The sequence below is a fragment of the Mya arenaria genome, chromosome 1 (assembly GCF_026914265.1).
Source record: "Mya arenaria isolate MELC-2E11 chromosome 1, ASM2691426v1".
NCBI classification, from domain to species: Eukaryota; Metazoa; Mollusca; class Bivalvia; order Myida; family Myidae; genus Mya; species Mya arenaria.
Window position 1 is genome coordinate 28,129,679 of NC_069122.1, and position 17,023 is coordinate 28,146,701.

Below are 17,023 nucleotides of genomic sequence, written 5' to 3' on the forward strand. Positions count from 1 at the left end.
TTCAGATGATGAAAGACGTTTTAAATGCTACAAGGACGATGGAAGTCGTCGGATTATGGCTGTCTCTTGTTTCATCCCTTATTTCATTATTCATATTTTGCTACTTTAGGTAAGTGTGCAAACATGCAGATCGTTATGACAGTTTTTACTTTCACCTATATTCATGATGCTACTACATTCAACTATGTATTAAACATACATCATAACAGACTAGTAATTTATTTCATTTAACCTCACGTGACCATACCTCTATAAAATACCTATAGTGATAATTAGTTGTCCCGTTATGTCTACCCTCGCGTGAAGTCCAAAAAAAGATTTCTTGCTTTCCTCAGCGCGTGAGGGCAATTGACTTTTTTAAAGTGTTAGTAGACGCTAAGCGTTTCGCAGTCTTAACGAGTGATAACAATATTTGTGCGATGTACAAATATATATAAGATGCCATGATGGGTCATTGTACATAATGTTAACGCCTCGGTTGACATTATCTTTCTCGGGTTAAACTTACATTCCATCAACCTCCATGGGATCTGATATTTATATAATAGCGATACATGAAATAATTCAGATTTCTATCGCGAATGATGAATATCATTTCTATTAGAATTGTCTATTACAAAATGAGGTTTTTTGATGAATGATTATCATAATGATACACTGTATGTGTTAATGATTGATGATTTATTAGATATTGTTAAATTTAAGTACATCACATAAACCATTAAGTTCTTAAGGTTTTGAGTACAAACATGTACCCAATTAATAAAAGTAACCAGCAGACACGTTCTTGAATATTTTCGATGCTCACCTGTTCTTCAATATTAAAATTTGAATGTTACCATTCCAAATTATTACTTTTGATCCAGAACTTTAGTTAAAAGGCATTTGCCGTTAGAATCATCGCACATTATTGAGACACCTACATCTCTATTTCAGGAGCCTAAGATGTCATCGAACTCGGATACATCGAAATCTATTTCTGTCCATCATTGTTCAGGTCTTCATACGTCTCATCGTGTACGTGGACCAGTTCGTAGCTCGCATGCAGGGAGGCGAGATTGGCGGCACATCTAGTGGCTCGAGTGGAGCGATTTATGACACGGTATGGTCGTTAACTAATTATTGTGCAAACCTTCAGGAAAATAATATATACATTATACATTCTATTGTTTAGTCGGGTGTTGAAAGGGTTTTAATTTTGATACTGCATTTATTGATGACTGTTGGAATGTTCACTCGTTTAGTATCGTTTGGTAATCAGGGTTACTATTTGAATGGGATTTCAGACCTTTTCTCTGTAGTTTTCATTACATCATTGACTTTACAAGTCCTATCGATGAACTGCAGTTATATGGAAGAATTTGGTCATTCCGAAACATCTCGCACCCAGGATGTTATTACTCGCCACAAACTCTTTTCTACGTGTAACTAGTAGCTTTGTCGATAGGTAAAGACTAAGGCAGACGCCTTTTCGTACCTTTATATAAAATGGCGGGCATTGGTTGTGTTCGACTGTTTTGTACGACTATAAAATACATATATAAAGCTTTAATGAAGCTGTTAGAAAAATGTATTGTTCCAAATCAAGTCGGTAATAAGGCAAGATTCTGTTATATTTTGTAGACCACATCGTGCCTGTCTTCATTGTTACCATTTTGAAACTGCAATACTGAAGCTGATACTCTACTCCCCGAGTGAATACAATACCGACTCCACTACGTGTATGTCGATGGAGAGCATGTAAAGTTTTATCACTATTTCAGCCGGTGCTCTGTGAGATCCTATACTCACTAGTAGAATACACGAAGACTGTCTCTTTCATGTGGATGTTGATTGAAGGCATGTATCTCCACAACCAGATAGCTGTCTCAGTCTTCTCCAAGAAACCAAACTACGTCGTCTTTTATGCAATGGGTTGGGGTATGTGTCACGTTTCGTTTCACTTCTTTCTGTCATGTATTCATTGTTGACCTATATTAGCTATACAGCAACATATGTTTAAATTTAAGTTGATAGCTATAAATTTTGCGTTTGCCCATTGCCATTAAACCGGGTTTATGTTTAAACTTTTTGCTACTGAGCATGTTTCTGTAGCTTTTAGCATAAATATAGTTATTCGAAGATACAGTGGAATTTAATGCAATTTGCTGTGTTTAGTGATGCAGTTTCTTTAACTTCGTTTGTCGTACCTTAAGTTCGTACATTCAGTACGCAGGTATACATTGTTCATTTCCATAAACTACTAAACATATAAAACGTGTATTAAAAGAGTATTAAAGCCAGGTTACATTGCATTATATATAAAAGTATTCATGCAAATGTAAAGACGTAATTTGTGGTTTCATAACTATTACAATCATACATATAAACTACTAAACATATAAAACGTGTATTAAAAGAGTATTAAAGCCAGGTTACATTGCATTATATATAAAAGTATTCAACATTCAAAGCAAAACTTCATTTAGGAATAATGTTAATACATTGTTGTTATAAACAATCAGTTTTTTATATATGCATATACCATTCAAGAAGTGGTTTCTTTTTGGGATATTCATTGCTCTGGTTGTTACAAATGATCTATAAAAGTTCAACTCATTACAAAAATGATATTTGATGAAAGAAATTTGTTGTGGTATTGCAATATATCTGCCTTGCTATGTAAACTGATTGTTATTATCAGTTGTCAGTACCTAAAGACTGATTGTAATAGTTATGAAACCACAAATTACGTCTTTACAATATGTGGACTGTCGACGTATATTTTGCCCGCCAATCCAAAATAAGAAGCTTATTAGCCAGACGTTAATAGTTAATAGACATTTTTTTCCATATCATATCTCGCTAAGATGCTCAGTTTGTTTTACAAATCGACATATACGCCGTAGATCCCCGAGAGTATATGTAATTTACTTGCATCTAATGATGTAAGCATCTAATGATGCAATTAGACAGCAAACTCCATACGCCTCTAATTGCGCACGCAACATTGCGTGCTCTGGTAAAGGGGTTTGTAAGTATCGTAGATGGCAGGTCCTAATATACGTATTAGTAATGATTTTTCATGCCACGAGATAATATGTTACTTGTTAATATATTAGATAATTATATTTCATGTAAGTATTTGGATATTTGCATCGTATTTTGGTTATTTTTTTCCAAAAAACGAAGAACACTGAACTTACATTCTTCATGCATCATATCAACACACGTTTTTTTTAACACCCACTGTTTATTGTAAAATTAAATATATACACATTCCTCAACAACAATTTGTTAGGAAAAATAAAACAAAAGTATGTTAATTATTTTAGACGACATTTTGATTATATTTTTCAGGCCTTCCAATCCCAGTAACGGTGGCATGGTGTATAACGCTGGCGTTCACTTATAAAAGAAAGTAAGTGTACGACTTGTTTCATTTTCGACTATTTTTGCTGTTTTGATGTTGTGTTTTCTGTCTTTAGCCATTTAGGAATCCTTTTCACAAATAAGCAATTTCTCTGATCATGATCTGACTCTATGTTAAATTCTAAAACCTGGTGACCCCACATGATGTTGGTATCATTGGAAAGAGTAATGCCTGCTGATCATTTATATGTAAAATAGATAACCCTAACCCTTCGATACGTCAAGAGCATTTTTGGTCTTGATGTCAACTGAAATAAGACATGTCTTTACCTGTTTTAAAGTTATTCAAAGTCAGAAAAACTTTTTTATATTATTTTGTTTCATTTTTACATTATATTTCCCAGCAAGTAAGACTTTTACCAAATCATGCGGCCACCAGGTATTCGAAGTTCTCATATTATAATATTTAGGTTTTTGACAGCTTTGATTGTAGTACTTTCTGCATTAGCAGTATCAGGTGGAACGCTGTTTGGAATCAGTTATTGGCATGCTTGGTTGCTAAAATGTACATATACATGTTTATATGCAAAAAATAATATAAGTATCAGATTATTGAATAATAAAATGATGTTTTATACGTCATATAAAACTAATGACCCTTTAAGCTTAATACGAGGAAAGTGTTAAGCAGTGTGGTCTTAATATAGGGTATTTTCATTTAACTGATCCAGCCATTATTAAGTGGGTTGAAACAGAACACGCATGGTCATTACTAGTATTTAGACAAAATAACATCAATCTGTTGGACCACATAATTTCAGTCAGTCATAACACTTATAGTAAGAGGATAACAATATATTTGCATGACAGTCCGAATTACGTAGTCGGTTACAATCGACAGAAATCTTTCGTTACATATATTTTTGCCAGATATATAATAAATGTTTTTTCTCTTTCTTGTTTACAGATGCTGGTATGCGTATTATTTTCTCCCTACAATTTGGATTATAGAAGTTCCGAGGATACTAATTATAGCGGTGGGTGTAAAAGGCGCCAAGCAATTTTACTTCCTTATCCTGTCTTAATATATTTCTTAAAAACTCTTCTCCTAGAGGAAGGTTGACACCCTCCTGTCGGCGTATACATTAAGAATGCCATCATCTATTTTTGTAGCGTGTAATTTTATAACATTTATTCTAGTTATCAAACATGCATTGCTGTTATGTATATTCAGTATTTACCAAATATCATATTTGTGTTGAGCAACGATGATATGATGATATCATCAGAAACCTATCTTTATCACGAGGAACCCCAATGTTCAGTATCAATGTGAGCTTTAGATTATGAATTGATGATCGATGGACACACGATTAATCAATCTTGGCAACACTAATCATATCATCTTTGGCATTTAAAGTTTTAATTAAATTGCCTTGTCTATCAGTGTATGAATAATTATGTAATTTCCTATTTGCAGATCAACCTACTGTTTCTATTGAACATCATACGAGTCCTGGTTTTAAAACTGCAAAACAGCCACACAAACGAGGCTCAATATATAAAAGTCAGGTAATGCATCTGCTTTCTTTATTCTCAACGATGATGATTCTACTGACTTGCCCATTTATAAACTAATACCTTTTTATATGCAAGTATGCACTGTTATAGTTCAAAAATACCAAATATGCAATTTCATCAAGGCTACTTCGGTGTGAATCAGTTAGTATTCATAAAGAAACGTATTTTAAGTGGAGTATTACTATTTTTTGCGTTGATCTGAAAGAACATTATCAATAGGTATACACCTATAACATGAAAATCAGCAAGATAGTTGTATATTTGATATATCGATTTAAATTTTATTAAAAAGTAAATGGAATATTATCTTTGTCGAAAGTGTGGATATTAATACTAAGTTGTAGTTTGAAAAATGATGCGTTGTGAATAAGGCACTGCAATCCTGTCTGTTTAAATGCATTCAAATTGTCTCTTTTCGTCAGGAAAGTGATATAAGCCAAATTGTTCCATCTACCAATACATGGGATCATTTTTTCTTCAGGAAAGCGATCAAAGCCGCCTTGTTCCTTCTACCATTACTGGGTATTACAAATTTCCTCGTAATGATCGAGCCTGACAAGGAACCGGTGAAGTTCGCTATCTGGTCATTCACATCACATTTCCTCACTACTTTCCAAGGGTTCATCATCTCACTTCTTTACTGCTTCTTGAACGGCGAGGTGAGATAGAAGGTCTACCTTAACTTAAATTTTCACTTGAAATTTCGCAGTGTATTTTTTGATTGATTGTTTGGTCCTTCGGGATTATTGAATATGTTTTATTGACTATTAAAATAGCATACGGCGAAATCTTGTGCTATGGTACAATTTAAATTATTACATGATTCGATATATAAATACAGATCTGATATGTTTTGCTCCTTTACATGGATATCAATTTGTCTTCGATTGAACCATTCTCCGGTCAACAGTTCACCTCTCTCGCTCTATAGCGTTATGGGAATATTTTCTTTTGTAAACAGCATAAAAACATTTTATATTGTTTTTCATATTTTGTTCAAATAAATTGAACAACGTATAAAACAGGTTATTCCTTTTTGTTGAGATTAACTCTTAATCAAGTATTATAAAACAGTGGTTTCATGATATTTTGGTAATGGGCAAAACTCTTGTCCCTTTGTGTTTGGGTTGACATTCTGAAATGTTCGGATTACATACCCTTGACCTCGGAACATGAACATTTTTAATCATGTAACTGCTATTCTCAGTTTTGGATTGTGTTTGAGCTTCATTACGCTCGAAAGTGAAGACCGGTGAGAGCTGATATGAATCAAGCTCGAATCTGTTCATGTGTAAATATTGGTCTTGGTGTCAAGACACTATATCCCTAGTGGGACTCGAACACATGCTATTATATGAGAAGCACACCTATACCACTTTACCTCAATACTCTTATTTGAGCATCCCCTTTTTGTAACAGTGTAAAGCTTGTACTTCATAAAAATAGTTGCAATCCTTTTAATTGCTAAATAGGCCTTCTGAAGTCACCTACTCTGGACATGAACAACTGTTTGGAAGCTTGGTCTGATGTAAAATATGCATGCCGCAGCCAGTTAACTTAACTGATGTTCATGCCTGTACTCCTACAATTTATTTATTATGTCTTACTACAAGGTTCAAGAAACATTCAGACGTCACTTTTGCATGACGGCACCCAGCTCAAATTTGGAAAACTCACGAACGTCCGTCCGTTTGTATCCCCCGCCGAGAATTAACACTGCATTGTTAGCACAGGCGACAGACTCTGTAAGGGATCAGTGTTGAGTCATATGTGCCGCTGTAGATTTGTGTTCGTATGTGGTATTCTGTGAGGTATGTGGTTGCGTGTGCTTTATGTTGCTTACATTGAGGGATTCTATTGTCTGACGTCCTAAACGTCCGCGGTTGTATACTTTCACGTTTGGTTATCCAATCAGAAGACATAAACTATTCAATTCATATATTTTTAGTTCAAATACGAAATTACTTGGACATGACCATTTCCCGAATACGATCTATTTCGTAACTATGTCACAAAAATAAAAATCTAAAGTTATAAAGGACACATAAGAACACGAATCGTCATTACAATATCATCCCTGCGAAGTACACTGATCACAAACCTGTCAGAATTACATAACGTATGTTCATTCGCTTCAGTGATTATCCGTTTGTGTGCTACTATGGCATGCCATGTTTAACTTGTTTCCATTTGTCTGTGTTTCGTAGGTTCAAATCACGCTGAAAAAGCGCTGGGATCGATTTAGGCAGCGTCGAATGGTGCATAATTCTAGCTTTAGGCGCCTGAGCAGATCATTTTCTGTATTTACCTCCCTTACCGAGGTACCTCATTCAGCCAATCAGGTACTGTTTTGTTAGCAGAATAGCCAATCAAATATTGTTTTGTTAACCTTTTAAACACTTGGGTTTTGTTAATTTGTTTTTAATTCAATTAACCACAGTTTTGATTAGTATTAAACTTGTCGGTGTTGCTTTTTTATATTAACTTAAGTTGTGCATTGTTTTATGTTTTGATTTTCACTGAGGTACCTCTGAATACAGCTTATATTTGCATGTGTGGTGCATTTTTGATGTTGTAAAATAAGTGTCTTTCATATTTGTAGACCTAGGCTTTCGTTGGTAAATCATATCAGTGGCATTGTTAAAATTTAAATTAATATTAAAGCAAAAGTTAACATTTTGACCCACAATGATTTGGTATGCTATTTTGATAGCACATTTTACCATATCATTAGCATTGATATTACTAATAAATATTCTAAATACTCTCGTGATGTAAGAAATAGTGCATTCATATCAAATAATGTTATATTTCAGAATCGTGCACAAAGCACAACGTCTAATGCTTCTTCGTTAAATGGTCATGGTGTACCATTGTTAAGAGACATCATGGCGAGGCAAGAATCCGGAGTGTAACCTCAATGGTGAAAGACAATAGTATAACGCTGTCAGACAAATAGAACATTTCGTTTCGAAGAAATGGAAAGGCCAAAATTGATATGATTACTTTCATGTTAGTTGTTGTCAAATGGAACAAAATTGAGAAGGCGCTTTCAAAACATATGTGGATTGTCTTCATACGAGTATTCAATGCCACTATGTTATGGATCTAAATGTTCAACATTTTAGGAGATGGTATCGTGTTAAAGCATAATAGTTTTTACTAGAAAGCCAAGAAATCTTTAAAATAGTAGATATGTATGTGTATTTGAAACTTGTCTCAAAATGCAATGTACAAGCAATGTAAAATTGCATTTTGCTTCTTGATGAACATTGGTAAACAGATTCAATTTAGATTTGAAACGTTTTAAAGGTGTTTTAAATGGCTAGACCGACAATTCTGCTCCGTATTGGCCGAAAATTGGATTTTTTAAAAGGCACAATTCGGAAGACAAATACAGTTATGGGATATGTGTAAGCACAGACGTGAGACATGAGAATCGTATCTTATGGATCATATTGGGTTGATTGAAGTGAATAAATAGTTGTGAAGGAACATAGGGCATTTATTGGAGTAGTGGATTAAGTTTCCATGGAACATGGAAGATATCACATGAGCGGTCGGTCATTCCATACTGAAATTGATCAAAACTAGCCTTGGCGACTGCTTTAATTTATTAGATAAGTTCTTATTGAGTGCCCGCGAATGTAGTATTCTATTTACATGATGAAAACTTAATTTATCATTTACATGTTATACATAAATTTAAATTAAGTGTTTATATTTGTTCAAACTTCAGACACATATGTAGTTAACTGAACAATATATATAGGTGACTAAGGGTACCGGTAAGGGATAATTACCTTTGCGCAATTAATTCAGTTACGGCACAATACTAACTCAGAGCCCACGGTCATCTGTTCATTATTATCGAAATAAATTATATAACGTAAAGATTATAGTGGTGTTTTGCTGTGGCTGCAATTAATATTCTATGAGGACTATCAATACACTCTTGGTTGCTCATATCCAGATGAACATCCACGTCGTACTACTAGCATGTCATATTCACACCTTACCCTTCATTACGTTTGTTCTAAATTATTATAAAAGGCCGATTCGTTGGGTGGTATTTAATTGTTGTCTATATCTGAGAACGATGAAGCTAATCGGATTGGATGACATATATTGCGGACGTATGCAGTAAATGACGTTAATAGTGTATGTACATAAGATTGGCTTAAGTTGCTTATTGAATACAACCCATGATATCAAGAAAAAAGCAATTTTGCTACAAATTAAGAATGTGCTGTATTGATGAAATGTATATGTTGTGTTTTAATTATCAATTAACTCGATTCAAAATATATATCCCGTCAACATGACGGAACACCTTTATATTGTATACGTTTATTCTTGGTTGTGTTATGTTTTGTATGCACGGGGCGAGTGTTTGTATAACATTTGTTTTAGTCAAATAAATAGGGCATTATAAAGTTTACATTATATAGACATCTGGAATTTAAACAGCTTACTGTGTTTACTGTGTGCGATTGTTCAATGTGACCAGTGACAATTTATTTTTGATGAACATGTATAAACAATTATATTTTGTTAAGGAAACTGACCACCCATAAATAGATAGTTTTTTGATAGCTCCATGAACCTTATAAATTGAATATGACCAAATACAGTTTTGTTGACGTTTGAAACGTATTTACCTACTTTTAACTGGTAAGTAAATAAACAAAAGAAAGAGCATCATACATAAAGTTATAATACTACAGTTTGTGTATTTCCTCTATACATCAACTCAGTTCGAACGTAAATGAAACATTGAGAATTCTTTGAATGCCAAAAACCAACAAGAATTTATTTGTTATATTATTTTTATCAAATTAGTTACAATTCGTGTTCTGCACGCAACCTTTTTATTAAAACCAATATAATATTGGGTAAATGGGCGTCTAAAAATTGATATATTCGTGGCTGGGATACTTTGAAAGTGAAAAAGGCTATTGTGTCGTTTTTTTAGTTTATCAATCTTTTTTTATTCTTTAAATGTCTTTCATTTGCTAATGATTCATTTGTTGATGAATAAATTCACACAAAAAGTGTTGCTTTATTGCTTATATATTAGTTACTATACATATACATATATATATGGGGGTTGTTCAAGAAGTTCGTAGACTTCCTTCATGATTTTTAAATTATATGACCTTTTTGTACATGTAGTACAGCCATGACCCCATGATGTTCAATACTGTTATCGAACTATACTAAGAGATTTAAGCTTAAACGGTTTAAAGAATCTTGAGCCGTGAACCTCGTGCCTTAACAAGAATGTTTATCTTCTTAGCTTTTCTCTGTTCATGCTATCATATACATCAGGGGCCATATTCATAAAGCAACCAAGTAAAGGGAGTAATTTAGTCAAAAGTGCCTTAGTAATATGCCATACAATCCTTATTATCAAATACTGATGTAAAGTTTTGGTGTTTGTGAGTGGCTTTGAAAACTGATTGTATGTGTTTTGGTTTACAATGGGAAGCCCAAAAGCTAAATTCAAACTTTTTGTTTAATGCTATTTAGATAAATTTAGAATGGGAATTCGCGAGCAATTTAAATAAAAATAAATATTACCACAAGATAATTTTTAACAGTATCAGTTAAAATACACACAGGGCAAGGATGTCGGAGAAATACGAAATGTTTTGTGTAACTATAAGATACGTGTTACCAGTGTCAGTTATAAAATAAAAAAAACAAGGAAAAGAAGTCGGAGGAATACGGAAAGGAAAGTGATTTTGAAAATAAATTATTTTCTAGGGTTGAAACTGTTAATTTTAGCCAAACGAACGATTAAGGAACAGGCTTATGAATAATCAACTTGTTGACATGTTTTATAATGCATATTTAGGTTCAGTGTGTATATATAGCCGTTTCGTATCCATATTATCGTTATGGCGCACACGTGATAATATTCACATGTTTTTCCAAAGCGATTAGTTGATACAGTCTATTTACGCTAGTATCGTTGAATCGAATGTTGTAAAATATTTCCAGGTAGATAAATAACTATTACTCGAAGCTAAAAGGTTTTTGCAAAGTTTACGGAATACATTACGGATTTTGCTATTAAAACTCTCAAACTAGCTTGTGACAGTCTCATCGCATCAAACAAGAGTTCCTGTGCTTCGTTGTTTTTGTCGTTCTCATGTTGAGATCTCATAAACATTGAACTGTCATCTTGTCCTTGAGAAACAGTTGCAATCGGAACTCACCTGGGCCTCGTTTCAAGAAAGACAATAAGGCTGAAGATCCTAAATCTCCATGCGTAATCGCGTTTTGGGCGTAAATTTCATTTCAATGAAATTTTTGTCCGATTATTTATCGTATATAGTATGCCCAAAGCTTTACGTGTGCCCCAGAAAACTCTTAAAAAGCGTCTAAATAAGGTTTACTACTAAGATATTCTGTTTTCAGCATGGCTCTGTGTTCATGTTTGTTATGTTAAGTACATTTCTATACGTATTGCCATTTCATTGTAATTCAATATAGACCTAACGTTCAGTAAGTTATGATACAATATACTTGTGAAACTTTTATCGTGGCGGGGCGCGTTCATGAGGACTCAATCCATTTGTATAACGTAGGGCTGGGGCCGACGAAAGCACAATTTAAAACATGAATATTCGGTACAAACCTCTCTCAGTAAATTCGATTGACGGACTCATTTGTGTAATAATAAATAATGAAAGAGGGCTCTACACAGCTGTGGTAAAACTTTAAAACACCGTATTAGGCCTTGTTTCAAAAACTCGACTAGACAACCACCCATGTGGCAATTCCTAAGATATATACAAATAGCTCGCGAGTGAAGAAATAACTACCCAACAACTGAAACTATTGCCTGTCCTATACAATGCATACATTTAAGATTCCAAAGCAAGTCCTCCACTTATCATATTTGTGATCGTTCGCGTTAATCTTAGGAAGGATATCGAACTATTAAATACCATTTGATTAAAAAGTATAATGAGAAACCTTTGTCTCAGTTAGAGGATTTACAACGCGGGCTTCGTTCTCGTTCTAAGTACCTTAACGCATGCAATGAGAATGGATGCACTCGTACGTATCAATCGACTATTATAGTATTTATCATAGCCCATACCAGTAAAATATTTGTGATTAAATTTAACGTCAGATTAAAACACACACACACACGCAGGCACGCACGCACGGACGCACACACACACACATACACACACTTAAATTTGAGAGAGAGACGAATTACTTCTTTTGCGTAATACTGCGGGAAGAGATATGCGCATGTGTACTGACTTCTTTGTGATAGTCTCAATTTGATTGTTCATTGGCATTAACTATACTTTTATTAAAAGCAACATTGTCAACGTCCCCTCCAACCGATTTGACAGATATTCTATATAAAAGATCATTAATTGACGTATTCAATTATTCCGCATGACCATGGCATGAATATCCATAGTGTGACCTTCGAACGCACGTCTTTTGAAGACGACACGGACAGAGTTAAATTTGTTTTGATGAAACCTCAGCAAATGTTAAAACATTTAAGCAACAAGAGGCACAAGATAAAAAGACAAAAGACATTGAACGGGAGACACAATATTTATGCGAAAAACTACAGAAACAAGCTCAGTAGCAAGTTTAAACATAAACCCGCTTTAATGGCACTGGCAAACCCTATAAACAACACAAACAGGCTAACGATGCATCAAAATAGCTTCCTTCTAATGAAATATTAAGATAAATAATTATAAATCAAATGAGTTTTACACGTTTAGTGCGATATTCATCGCACGTTTAGCAACCAAGGCATTCTTTTATATTGTAGCGGATATCAAACGTGTGCATGTATTAATACTAATTAAATTGAGCTCTTTCGTTAAAAAACAAACACACATTTAATACTAATTATTTGAGATCAGGTCTGGACCGGCATTTTTTTTCAATGGACGCTGATGTCATACAACTGCTTTTTTTATTAAAATACAAGATAATCCGAACCGATCGAACTACGCACAGGCAAAGAGAAAAATCAGTACCTGTATATGGAGTATTCCGTATTGTAAAAAAAGGTCAACATAATCATCCACCTGGAAATGTAAGAATGGCTTAAATAGAATTATACTCTTGCTTTAACTAAAACTCCGCGAGTCGGATGTGTCGCCTGACTTATTATTTACTGTCGACATTATAGCTGTTAGATTGGCATATTATTCATTTATAGACAATGATGTTGCCATTTAACTTTTAAGTGTAGGTGGCATTTGAACTAAAGGTAACAATGTTAAGCCTAACAAAAAATAACAACGAACATTAGTAAAGGGCAATCACTCTAAAAATATGGAAGCAAGAGTTACGGTTTTTATGCACTACACTTGCCCTTAATGAGATATATCTACCTATTAAGTTTCAGGTTGATACCTCTTATAGTTTACGATATATGCCCCTGACAAAATTTAAGCTTGAAAAGTAACAAAGGGCAATAACTCTAAACATATAGATGCAAGAGTTACGGTTCTTGTGTACTGCACTTGCCCTACATGAGATCTATGCAGCTATAAAGTTTCAAGTTGATACTTCTTATATTCTTCAAGATTTGCCACGGACAAAACTTTAAGCATGAAAGTTAAAAAGTGCAATTACTCTCAAACTAAGAAAGGAAAAGTTACTATATTTGTGCATTGCACATGCCCTCAATGAGATCTATCTACATATGAAATTTCAAGTTGATACCACTAATAGTTTACGAGATATGCCCCGGACAAGTGAAAACGGGACCCGACCGCCGCTGACAAAAGTAACCCCTATATGTCGCCTAGTCAGGCGACACAAAAAGTAGAGTGGGGTTACACAGGAATTACGCACATCGTCACGTCCACCGTCGGTTGGTTGGTCCGTTTGTCCCGTTTTTGTCCAGTCCATATCTTTCTCAGTTATGGTCGGATTATAAAACTATTCGGCAGAAAGGCCTGCCATAGCATGAGGATGTGTCATGCACAAAGCCGCAGTCCCTACCTTAAAACTCAAGGTCTCAACAACCTTCTGAACTAGTATGTTTTGCTATATAATTCTAACTGACAATAGGTTATGTCTGATCCATATCTTCGTCATATAATGTTTGGATTTTAAAATTATTTGGCCCAACTGACCACCATAGCATGAGGATGTGTCGAGCACAAGACCCATGTCCATACCTTCAAGGTCAAGGTCACAGCATGCTTATGAACTAGGTATGTTTGATACACAAGTTTTATTGAATAACAGATAATAGTTCGTGTCCGATCCGTATCTTTCTCATTCATGGTCGGATTTTACTTTATTTGGCAAAAGTTACAACCATAGCATGAGAACATGTTTCGCACAAGACTCGTGTCTCTAACTTCGAGGTTCAAGGTCACAGCAATCTTATGAACATAGTATGTTTTGCCATATAAACCTTATTTATGAAAGTTTGTGTCACATTACAGTACCAATATTTTACATTTAGTGAAACATGTTCCACTTGATTTCTTTAGTTGTACTACCCGGGTAGTATTACCGACACTTAGGCGTGCGAGGTATTAATCTCATTCTGTCATAGCTCTAGTTGGAAGTGTTTTAATGCATAACTGAAAAATCTCTAAAATAACCTCCTTTCATTCTTTTTATTCATTGATAGTTGCTATTGATTTTAAGGTAAGTAGGGCCAAAGTCATGGTTGCAGTAACCTTGAACACAAAAACCGTGTCCGTTTTATACCAAGAGTATGCTTGGGTATATGGACCTCCAGCTGTTGAATGTTGGTCATGACATGTAGAGTCTTATCGAATTTCAGAGTAGTAGATCAAAGGTCAAGGTCACCAGAATGACCAAAGTCAGTGTAATCTTTATTAACAGGTATTTAATTGACTAAACGTTTTGCTTGACAGATACAAGAAATTGACATTGTCATACTACACTAAACATATTGGTTGCCGCTTCAATTGGCCTTTAAGCAGATATGTGCATCCTAACCTTATAGGATGCATACACCTTTTACAGAAAAAAAAACCTCATCAACATTTAGAACTGGGGAATAACTAAACCTATTATTCTCTAATTTGTAAGAAAGATGGTAATAACCTTAAATTTCCCCTCAAATAGTTGGCCCTTTAATATTTTTACATATAGTGAAAACCACGACTAGGGACAAGGGCACGACCAGCATCGCATCCTTCTCTGTGTCTCAGACCAACGGGCTCCAATTGCCTAAATTTAAGGGAGTTGTGGCCTCTATAGGTGCTAGAAAAGACTCCGAGACTAGAATACAGCAGGAGTCTAGCGTGCGTCCCTCGGCTGTAGTAAAATCCTGGTCCTATCGTTTGATATTAACAATCCCAAGGCACAATTTAATTGTTCACAGAGGCAGAAATATGAACACATTCCTGGTCATAGATACTCAAGAGGTTTTCTTGATCAAACAGGTAATAAGTTTTGTATTATCTACAGATAACGCTTGCCTGAAGAACTCGTTTAATCTCGCCAGTACAGACGCAATGGTGTGGAGGTCAGGGCCGACCTATAAGGACATTCAGAGTGACGCTTACTGCCACAATATTATCAAAAATTGCAAAGTTTCAGCCTGTAGACACAGTGTTCAGTTCGTTCCGGCCTTTCTAAAGATAATAAGAATAATTTTAACAATGGTGTACACAGGGATTAGGAGTGTAGCTCTCCAGTGACAAAAGGCATATTGGTGAATGTCTCAGAGCGGTTGAAGGCGTGCTTGAAAAGAAAAATATAAAAATACAATGAGATTAGTCTTTATATCCGAGTTTGAACTGTTATATAGCGTGTTGTCAGGAACAGTAAATATATATATATGTTTTTGTTTTCGGAAATAAATAGCAATAGCATTTCGAGTAAACTCTATAGAATAATGACATATTACCATTGTTTAAGTTTATTCTAGCTGACTTATAAGAGGTCGTGGCTTGCATGGGTCAGTTGAATATCAATTAAATAACATTCAACCATTGAGCATCTAGGGGTCATTATATAGCACTAATTGACGTGGGATGTTTTACATACACATTGACAGTTTGAATTTAATAGTTGTCCTAAAAGAGGAAGTTTGTATATCATTTTGTATAAAGTGCCTGTAAAATACATGAAGTTTAAATAAGTCAAACATTTTTTATCGCCGGATAAAATATAAAATATTCATTCTGGCTTTCTTCTATTCGTTACAAAATATTAAGTAAGTATTATTATATATTTTTAAGAATCGATTTCTGAAAAATCAGCTCTATTTTAGGTAAGCCAATTCATTATTTTAATTCTAGTCAGCTTTTTGTTTTTATAGTCCATTATGATGTTGAGTCAAGATGATTTCAATATACTCAATATGTGTTGATTTTAACATAAACAAAATTAATCAATTCCCTATACCATTTGTTAAATTGTTACCTACTTATATTATTATTATTATTATTACTGGATAAATTACCCGTTTACAGGGATTCATTCATGTTTTGTAGGATATTATTCACCAAACACATCTTTTTTGAGAAATGTCATAAATTGCTCATAACGGAAATGATAAAACGTCATTACACGTTCATATAAGAGCTCTATTCTTAACAGATATTGAAATCCTCTTTGATCCGCTGGCGCGTGCACGTCGCGAAAAGGGCACGGGACACCCTAGGATGACAACTTTCATTTATAGTCTGATAAATGATAGATAAATTTCCTCTTTCGGCTTCAAAATGTCTTTTAGACACACCGAGGATGTGACGGGGTCAATCAATAATGTAACAATAATAAGGTGCGGGCAGACCATTACAAACTCAAAGGAAGGAAGGAGATATTGACAAAGAGTGCGTGTACATGTAATTATGTCTTTTTTCCATGGACATTTCATTTATTCAAACAGTAAGTACAAAGTATATACATATCAAGCAAAGTAGCATTTATACGTAAACATTTGCTATTTATTGTAGTTCTACTTTCTGAGTAATAAGGAAACCTAATTGGGTATATTTTATAGTCATTTAAAACCTAATTCTAAGGTAATAATGGAATGGTCCGATTTATAACAAATATCTGTTTCACATTTCCTTAAAAGATTTATCAAATT

At 34.3% G+C, this 17,023-nt stretch overlaps 1 protein-coding gene across 2 annotated transcripts in view; it reads left to right on the top strand.

Annotated features, from left to right (window-relative positions):
- Positions 1 to 8,100, top strand: part of LOC128238007 (PDF receptor-like) — an 83,983-nt gene extending 75,883 nt beyond the window's left edge. For both annotated transcript variants that reach the window (XM_052953580.1, XM_052953586.1), the window contains 9 exons: positions 6 to 109; positions 937 to 1,102; positions 1,764 to 1,920; positions 3,340 to 3,400; positions 4,319 to 4,388; positions 4,832 to 4,923; positions 5,414 to 5,591; positions 7,140 to 7,274; positions 7,749 to 8,100. In XM_052953580.1, the coding sequence (XP_052809540.1) occupies positions 6 to 109; positions 937 to 1,102; positions 1,764 to 1,920; positions 3,340 to 3,400; positions 4,319 to 4,388; positions 4,832 to 4,923; positions 5,414 to 5,591; positions 7,140 to 7,274; positions 7,749 to 7,847 (1,062 nt within the window). In that variant the 3' untranslated portion in view covers positions 7,848 to 8,100. The remainder of the gene's footprint in view (positions 1 to 5; positions 110 to 936; positions 1,103 to 1,763; positions 1,921 to 3,339; positions 3,401 to 4,318; positions 4,389 to 4,831; positions 4,924 to 5,413; positions 5,592 to 7,139; positions 7,275 to 7,748) is intronic.
- The last annotated feature ends 8,923 nt before the right edge of the window (positions 8,101 to 17,023 follow it).